At 34.3% G+C, this 9,665-nt stretch overlaps 1 protein-coding gene and 1 non-coding gene across 3 annotated transcripts; both read right to left on the bottom strand.

Annotated features, from left to right (window-relative positions):
• Positions 1 to 733: 733 nt before the first annotated feature.
• Positions 734 to 840, bottom strand: LOC111454592. Its single transcript, XR_002712460.1, has one exon. It is a non-coding gene; the product is annotated as a Plant small nucleolar RNA R71 (small nucleolar RNA).
• A 7,130-nt stretch (positions 841 to 7,970) lies between these two features.
• Positions 7,971 to 9,241, bottom strand: LOC111448004 (probable serine/threonine-protein kinase WNK11). 2 transcript variants are annotated; one of them, XM_023087440.1, is made up of 2 exons: positions 9,169 to 9,241; positions 7,971 to 8,954 (listed from the first exon to the last, which is right to left on the bottom strand). In XM_023087440.1, the coding sequence occupies exons 1-2, from the start codon at positions 9,169 to 9,171 to the stop codon at positions 8,070 to 8,072; spliced, it is 888 nt and encodes a 295-aa protein (XP_022943208.1). In that variant the 5' UTR covers positions 9,172 to 9,241; the 3' UTR covers positions 7,971 to 8,069. The 2 variants fall into 2 exon arrangements, with proteins under 2 accessions (XP_022943208.1, XP_022943216.1); XM_023087448.1 differs by having other exon boundaries at positions 7,971 to 8,946; positions 9,169 to 9,236.
• Between the last annotated feature and the right edge of the window lie 424 nt (positions 9,242 to 9,665).

Genomic DNA, 9,665 nt, shown 5'->3' with positions numbered 1-9,665 from the left:
AGAAAAGCACGTTGAGTAGGATAAAAACGAGAGAATGAAAGGTAATGATGAAGGGGATACCTGGTGCCAATGTTGGGACTTGAGCTAGAGGTTAAATGATTGGTTCTAGAAGACATCTCATAATCATTATAACAAGCTGGAGGTTATTTGGGTACGAGTAGAACGTCGGAGTGGAACTGATGTATCAGGTGGGATAAGATTAGATTTAGTGGGTGAATCTGGTGAATCTGGAACTGATGAATTTGGAAAAGGAATAGAAGGCAGAGGAGACGACGAACGAATAGGAGGAATAGAAGGGGGAGGATTAGGATGGATGTTTGAGTAGGATGGATCATGAAATGATAAAATGAGAGTTGAAAGAGCTAATGTCAAAGTTTGTAGAGCTGATGAAAAAGAAAAATCATTTTCACAAAATTTAACATCACGACTGATAAAGAATTTTTTTTGTTTGTTGAGCTAAAGCCCACGATGTTTTAGATGTGCAAACCATTGGGCAATTTCATAGACTACCAGAAGATCCCCACCTACATCCGAAGTCATTTTAGGGAGTTATTGACTCATTTCAATTCCAAGGAGTGGATAAACATTGATTAGATTGAGCTTATTCCCTTATTTTTTTTTAAGGGATTGTGCTAAATCATAGTTGAATACCTTAGCACGGGAACAATTGATTCTTGGAATAGTCTAACAGAAATTTTTTTATATCAAGTCTTTCCCACAAATTAGAAATGCACGATTCAAAAATGAAATTGTTGCTTTTCAACCGTTTGAAAATGAAACACTAAGTGAAGTTTGGGAGAGATTTAAGGAGATGCTTGAAAAGTGTACTGACCATGAATTACCCCACTCTATCCAAATGAAGACTTTCTACAATATTGAATATTGTTATAAATATCAATGAAACTATTTTTTTAAAGACATATAATGAAACTTATGAGATTCTAAAAAGACTAGCATTTAACAATTGTCAATGGGCTGATGTGAAGGGCAATACGAGAAAGAAGACCTTAGGAGTACTTGAAGTTGATGCTTTGACCTCTATCAGCGCTCAATTAGCTTCAATGATTAATATTCTACAAAATCTAGTGTTGGGACAAGGCTCAAAGATTAAAGCACCGGTCCAAGCTGATGCTGTAATGACCCAAACAACAACATAATCTTGTGTATATTGTGGAGAGGGTCACACTTTTGATTAATGTCCAAGTAATCCGACTTCAATTTTTTATATGGAAAATCAAGCTCGTTAGGGCCACTAGAAAAATAATCACTTTATAAACATTTATAATCCGGGGTGGAAAAATCATCCAAACTTCTCATGATAGAGACAAAACTCATACGATCAACAAGTGCCACCTAAAGCAAATTCCCCTCTAGGTTTTGGACTACAAAATCAAATGACATATGGTCTCCAACATGCTCAATACCCAAGGGAAAAGAACTAGCCAAGTTCAAACACATACCGGGAACATCTCTTGAGAGCCTAATATATAACAAAAAAATAATTTTATAATATAGAGTCAGCAAGCAATTCTTATGAAATTTGGAAGTTCAAGTAGGTTAATTAGCAATTGAGTTATGAAATAGACCTTTTAGGAATTTGCCATCAAATACCAAAACACAAAAAAGACAAGACAAGGAGCAATGTAAAGCAATAGAATTGAGAAATGGGAAAGAAATACATAGGAGGGGGAGAAAAAAAACACAAACAACAGTCAACCGTGAAGAAGAGAGCACAACCTACATGCCAACACCTTCTTTTTCACAAATAATTAAAAAAAAAAAAAACCCATTTTGAGAATTTCATGAATATTCTTAAGAAAATTCATATAAACTTACCACCGGTGGAGATGTTGAAGCAAATGCCAAATTATGTGAACTCACATTAATAAAAGGAAGTTTGAAGAATTCAAGATGGTTGCACTAAATGAAGAGTGTAGTGCAATATTGAAAAAAAAGATCCCACTAAAAGAGAAAGACCCAGGCTCGTTCATTATTCCCGTATCAATTGGAGGAAAGGAGCTACGAAGAGTATTATATTTCTTAGAAAGATACGTATCGTAATAAGACATATTTGCCTTTAATAAAATATCAAATATGATATATATATATTTTATTAACATAAATCACGCCACGAAAGAGATCTTTGATGACTGTACGCGGTGGCGAGACGTGAGTTTCGATTTTTAGAATTCTCGTGGATGTATGAATGTAGGTGTTTACGAACCACAAAACTTTGTGGAAGAGAAGGAGAGAGGTGAACAGAGGGATAGAGGAAGAAAAAAACAAGAAAAGACGGCGAAAATGGCAGCGGGGAGGAGAGAGAAAAAATAAAAAAATCATACTAAGTCGGGTGAAGAAGACAAATTCGACAGATTTGAATTCGGGTTGGACTCCGGCCATAACCCGTTACCCATCCATTTGTTTTCGGCCCAACACGTGCCTCGGTCTAGATCTGCAGTCACTCACCCCATTGGCCACACCTACAGCAGTTCAATACCCGAAGTCCAAACCGAGCTCTCGGCCTAATCCACCTACAGTAGTCCATGCCTGCAGCACTCGCGTGCTCGCTTCATCCGACTTGAACCTGCGAAGTGTCACGCCTGCAGACAAGCACCTCTCGGCTTCACGACTCGACTCGGCTCGACTCTATGCAATCCTTTAGCTCAAAAATGGGTTAGATGACTTGATTTAACAATTTGGACACCGATCCCTACGTTTTTTACCCTCTTGGAGCTGATTTTGACCCTTATTAAGATAATAAAGGTCATTATAATACCTTATTTCACAAATTTAAATTAAATTATCTAACAATTATGAAATACTAATGAAAGGCGATGAACGACTTAATAGGAAATGAATTCCGGCAACACTTGGAGCAACTTTTGGGGAACGAGAGCTAACGTATTAAAAATTAGGGAGAACACCGACTAAGACCAACCAAGTAAGTGGTCTTACTAGAAGATAGACTAGGTAATTGCTTGATGTATGATGACACGTGTCCTTTATGCTTTATGATTATGATGTATGATGTATGATGTATGATCTAAAATCTATGATGCATGATGAGGTGTGTGAGTTACATGATGTTTGATGATGTTTTATGATGATTATGATGTATTCTGATAGCGTTATATGATGATAATACATGATGATACGATGATGTAAATGATGCTATTTTCCTTGAAACGACGTTATTTCTCTTATTAAGTTGAGAAGCATGTTGTGAATGTCATATTACATGATGATGATGATTTGACCTAGGACATAACCCTACGTAATACTATTTATGATGATAAGATGGAAAGCCAATGCAAATATATTACTAATAGTAATATAAGAATGAAATTAGGGTCATGTTATAAAGATGTTTTAAAGACGAGAAACCATAGGGACCTCATGCTTTTCTGTATGTACATAAGCATCGAGGTACTTTCCCTTTTACGATGTTGAGTACGAACGTGTATGCTATGATGATGATAGTGATCATGTTGAGCATGACACTTAGGAGTCTATTGACCTCTGGCTAACTAGCTCGACTATGATGGGTCTAAGGGGGTGTGATCTTCCTGATAATTCACACTGACACGTGTGGGTTGTGTGTCGAGAAGTACTGCACATATAATTTAGTCTGGACTGAAGGTCACCCCTAGGATGTTTAATGATAGGTCCCTAGAACATCATTGCATGTGTTTGTATTTTTTACGGCCCCTATAATGAGGTCACTTACTAAGTATTCTTTGAAATACTCAGGTCGTGTGTTAGATCATCCCGCAAGAGATTGACAAAAATTTAATGATTGTGTTGAACAAGAAAAAATTGAAATGTATAGCACTTATTTATTTGGATGTGGCGACGCGATGTAATTCCACTTGTTTAATGTTTAATCATCCCTTGAAATTTTAAAAGCTTTCAAAGTATCATACGGAGAAGAATTAGATTATGTTGAGTACTTTGCGTAGTCATGGAAACAAAAGAATAGGACCACCAACCATTGATGATTGGAAAAATGTTGCAGTGTTTGTAAAGTTTTTGAAGATCTAAGTTATCTAATTCTTATTTTTATGAATTTTGATGTATTTAATAACTTTTAATTAGTGAAGTAAAAATGTGAACTCTTTTTTAAGTAATATGAGATTAAATATGAAAGTCAAGTATGACAAGTATTGAGGCTTAATTAAAAGAATTAATAAATTGATATTCATAGCGGTGGTAGAGTCCCTCGTTACAAATTGAATTACATATCATTTTGCTTTTCGAATATTTATGATGATGCTATGGCTAAAGTGATGGTGGATGACATAAGGAATTATTTAATTTATTTATATGATTACTACAAGTTTTATGATAATGCTCAAAATCATCCTCAATTTGAATCAAGACTCACTTCGAATTCTATGAGTATGGGCACAATTGATGAAATTAATTTGAGTGGTTTAATATTAGTATTATCAAGATACAAATGAATAAAAGAAGAGCAAAATTCACTCGAGTAAAAAATGATGTGGATTGATATGTTTTTTTTTTTGACTATAGTGAAGAACTTGATGATAGTTTTGATATTTGAGCACCGTGAAAAGAAAATGAGTTTAAATGTAGAGTTTTATCAAAAACTACCCAAGGTGTTTTGACCGTTTCCGTATTGACTATAACTTCTATATCAGCCATTTAGTACAGGAGGGAGGATTCTTGATTTCTTTAGAAGTTCTTTTGACACCTAAATCAATTGAAGATTTGATAGGTAAGAAAAATTGGATCCATAGAAAATCAGTATCATTAGATCTTCCTCAAGAAGATTTGGAGATTTGTACTAAAATTAAGACATGTAACTTGAAATCTATTTATTGTCTATTTACTGCAACCTTCTGTAGTGTTATATCACAATTTATATTCTATCTTTAATGATGTAGGAAAGGAGATGTAAAAATCCAATTCGAACCCAAGGCTAAATCATCCCTCCAAAAGATGTTAAAAGCTCTAAAATTGGCTGCCTAATAAAAAAAATTGGGATTGAACTCTGGTAAGAAGTATATTTTATCGTGAACTTTGACAACTATGTCTTGAGTTGTGGTTCACAAAGGGTATGAAACCAACCTCTACGTCTTCCTTGCAACACCATCTCGAAGTTCCATGAAGAAATCGAGGAGAGAAAGCCATGGTAGAGAGCTGGAGAGACTGAGTTTCAGGGCAGGGCGCACATGCCCACGTGAACTTCTTCCCTTGTATTGGGGAAGAAGATGACGATGTGGCCAGTTCAATCGTATATCAAACCTAACCCAACCTTAGTTTTTCTCAAATTAAACCCAATCTAGATTTGCTCTCAAAAAATTGATTAGGGTTCTAGAACCTTGACTCAAGGATGGATCTATCAAAGAAAATTTGGAGTCATTCGAATACCGAAAGCTTGAGAATGGAGGTCCTGAACGTCAACGTTGAGGTAAGTAATCATCTTGAAAGTATCTTAAGAAATACTTGTAGGAATTGTTTAGATTTCATTATGAGCTTTAGGTTAAGCAATGAAAATGCTACGAACTATGGGTTAATACCCCAAACTGAGCTATTTGCTCGGAGTTCAAGTAATATTAAAATAAACAACCAACGAACTACACTGCCTATGTAATTTTAATGCTAGATATAATGTGAAATTTTAAGGTTATATATGATTTGGTGGTCAGGATAAGCATAAATAGGTAAACCAAGTAACGATGTCAAATGACTAGAATGCCCTTATGTTAAACTACCTCCGATTCATGGCCTAAATGAACTCCAAATAAGATTAAACTTTACAAGAGATCTTATTTCCTGGTGCTTAAAGATCATATAAAGTTTCAAATTCATTGGAGCACGTTTAGACACTAAACCAAAAATTATTAGTAAAAATGACCTATACGACCCTGAAATATTTAAGGTATTTCAACGCTTAAAAACCTTCCAAATGACTCAAGGATTTAAGGAAGACCTATTTATAAGGACATAAAATTTTACTCATGATTTGAACGTGTTTAGAAGAAGTTAAGAACCTAAACTGAATAAGTGGGATAAATGACAAGACCCTAAGGATTTCTCAAGGTTATCAGAAATTTACATACGACCTTAACCAGGACTATACAAGATCTCAAAAGTTCTATAACATGATAAGGTATAAGCCAAGGCTTATGGGAAAGGACTAAGTCACCGCTAATGACCCTTAACCAAGATTAAAGATCCTCTTGAAACTTTGGGTATAAGTTTTTAGACTAACCACTTGGAATGCATGAAGCCCTAAGCATAATTCAAACTATGCCACTTGGAACATATGAAATCTTGGACATAGGTTTTTAGGCTGCATCACATGGAACGTAAGAAGCCTTAGATGCTAGATTCAGACTAGCACGCTTGGAACATATGAAGTATTGGGAATAGGCATTTAGACTATGTCGTTTGAAATGTAACAAGCCTTTGGCATAGGTTTTTAGACTACGTCTCTTGGAATGTAAGAAGACTTAGATGCATGTTTCAGACTATACCGCTTAAAACATAAGAAGTTTTCGGTGTGTGTTTCGAACTATATCGCAAAGAATACATGAAGCCCTAGATGTAGGTTCAAACTACATGTTTGAAACACAAAAGGCCTTGGACATAGGTTCATATTGTGTCGCTTGGAACACAAGAAGCTTTGGACACAGGTTTTTCACGTTCATGTCTTGTATTGTAAATCTTAAAGGAGGGTCTTAAGGAACAAAATGAGAACAGAACACAACAAAAACTACGGAAAGAACCAAAACCAAGATTAAGATTCAGAACAATAATAATAATTAAAAATTAAATCAAGATCCAAATTTTCAAGACTAAAAGCTCGAAATCTTAGAATTAAGTTCCTTCTGGATTAAGAACTCAAAATTCCAAAACTCAAGAGGAAGGTCCATGAGCTAGATCATGACAAGAACTCACAACTCAAGTACATAATTAAAGATATAAATTTTCAGGTCTAGAACAAGAACAAGTCGAGAAAAAGTGTAGTACCCTCCCATGTGGTAAGAATACGATTAAGAGCCTACAAATAGTTTACCTACTAAGTCTTTGTACCCATTCAAGTTTTCTCATATTCTTCCGTTGACAAAAAGGAGTAGGTCGAGGATATACGCAAATCAGGAGCAGGTGTCATACAGAGCCACACCGTTAACTATTTCAATATTTTAAAGTTGTTTTATTTACGGGGTCCTATGTTTTCCAATTTTATTTTGGTTTTGTGAATAAAATGTATTTATAAATATTTTTTAAAAGCAAACATCTTTTTCATATTTTCTACCCAATCTTTTATGTGATTTAAAAATAGTGTCTAAAAAAAAATCAAGTCGTGACACCAAACAAATCAAACAAACTAAACGCTGGTAAATTTATCAAAATTAAGTACAAAAACTCAAAGCTACTTTTATAAGTTTATTAGTAAAAATATTTTTAAAATTAAATTAAATTAAATTCTGGAATCATTTATTTTGAATTTTTTTTAATTACAAAATCTAGGCCTTGACTTTTTCCTATCTTTATAATTTATAAAACATTTATATTTCACGAGAAAATTTTAGTGTATATATTCTAGCGGTTTTTTTCTCTTTTTAATTGTGTAATATAAAGCTGATGTGGTCTTCTCTTTTTTAGGGAAACTATAAATGGAATAAAACGGTGGCTTTATTCGGAGGGCCATTTTTCTTTTTTTCTTTTTTTTTGGTCCATATTATAATAACTCCTTTTAAAATTATGACATTTTCTCTCTTAATTAATTTTTAAAATACTAAACATGATGGAAACCATAGTGCCTTGCATGTTATTATAAAGAAAAGGAAAAAAAAAGTGTTGGCTATAGCTTTACTTTTCTAGAATGAGAATCAAATTTTTATTCCTTTTTAATGTGTATGTGAGAATCAAAGAATAAAATTATTCCCTTAAAACCCTTTTTGGTTGGAATATATATATTTTTAATAAACATCAAGGAGAAAAAAAAAAATGAAAAGATTTGTCCACAAAAATAGAGTGTGATAATGAAAAAATAATTAGACTGATGTGTATTTACATATGTTTTGAGTACTACACTACTAATCATCATCGTGTTCGTCGTTAATTTCTCTGAAGAAGGGGTCGAGGAGGAGGTCGGCAGCGGAGGGCCGAGCTTGAGATTGAGCAAGACACTTATCTATGAAAGCCTTGACCTCATGGTTCTTGACCTTGGCAAGGGCCAGAGGCTTAATACCGGAGGACACTTTCTTGTAGATTTTGGCAACATTGTCACATTCACTATAAGGGATTTCCAAAGTGACCAATTCAAGCAAACACATCCCAAATGAATATATATCCACAAGCTCCGTGTAATGCTCTTCATATAGCTCAGGTGCCATGAACTCTGGCGTCCCAAGCACTGAATGAGCTGAGTGATTCTTTCTCACCGTTGCAGCCAAACCCAAGTCGCCAATTTTCACCTGCCCGACATTGCCATTGACAAAGAGGTTGCTACAATTCAAGTCCCTATGAATAACACAAGGCTCACGAGTATGCAAATAGTGCAAACCCTTGAGAATTTGCTTGGACCATTTCTTCAAAGCCTTCAAAGACACTTGCCTGTGCTTCTTCCTATACTCTCTAAGGTTCCCACTTGTACAAACCTCGGTAATGAAATTTAGTGTTCCATGAGCTTTGTCGAGCCATACATCGTACAAGGCAATTATGTTGTTGTTCTTTAAGGTTCTTAACAATGTCACTTCGGAGTATAACCTATCAATCATTGATGGATCATTTGAAAAGCTTCTTAGTTTCACTTGGTTCCAAGCTACCTCAATTCCTTCTTCTTGATCAAATCCTCTATATACTTTCTTCACCGCACCTGAGCCGAGAAGCTCGCCGTATCGCCCATATCGACCGGTTGGATTCACTTCTACAAACGCCTCGGAGTCCTTCTCTGATGAATCTTTCATTACACTAGGCATCTTAAAATTAAAAAAAAAAAAGTGATGAATTGGAACAAATATTGGTGAAATTAAAAGAACCCAGATCAGAAATCGACCTAGAAAGCAAAATTTGATATTAAAAACAAGAATTTGGAGGGGTTTTATTGATTAAAGAAACGGAATTTTTGATGTTTTTACAAAAAGAATGCAATAAAAATGGAAAAGAGAAATAAAGAGTGGGAAAATTACGTACCATAAAGCAGAAAGTAATTGATGAATTGAGGCAAAACTGGAGAGAAGAGACTGCAAATCGAAGGGAAAGTGAAAGTAAGGTGGGAGAGGTGAAGAGATCTGAATTGGAGTATTTATAGGGCGTTGAAAATGTAGGGTTGGTGGGTTTACTTCAAAATTATTTTTATTTTCCATTATAATTTTAATTCCTTTTTGGTTTTTAATTAATAATTAACGTAACTGATTCAAGAGAAGATGATGGATTTCTAGAAGGAAAAATAGTTAATTTCAATATGGATTTGGATTTAATTAATTGCCTTTCCCTTCTAGAAAAATAAAAATCAAATTAAATAAATATATAGTAAATAAGTACGGTACTTTTAAGGATATATATTTACTACGGAACTTAATGATACACCATAACTTAGTTTTTAATGTAACATATATGCGAGATAAATATAACCTCTAGTTTTCGGGATGACATAGTGTTTTTTTTTTTTTTTTTTAAGAAAATTTGGG

Source organism: Cucurbita moschata, unplaced genomic scaffold, assembly GCF_002738365.1.
Source record: "Cucurbita moschata cultivar Rifu unplaced genomic scaffold, Cmos_1.0 Cmo_Scf00001, whole genome shotgun sequence".
Classification (NCBI taxonomy): Eukaryota; Viridiplantae; Streptophyta; class Magnoliopsida; order Cucurbitales; family Cucurbitaceae; genus Cucurbita; species Cucurbita moschata.
Note: the sequence above shows the minus strand (reverse complement) of the source record. Positions and strands in the feature narration are given on the sequence as shown.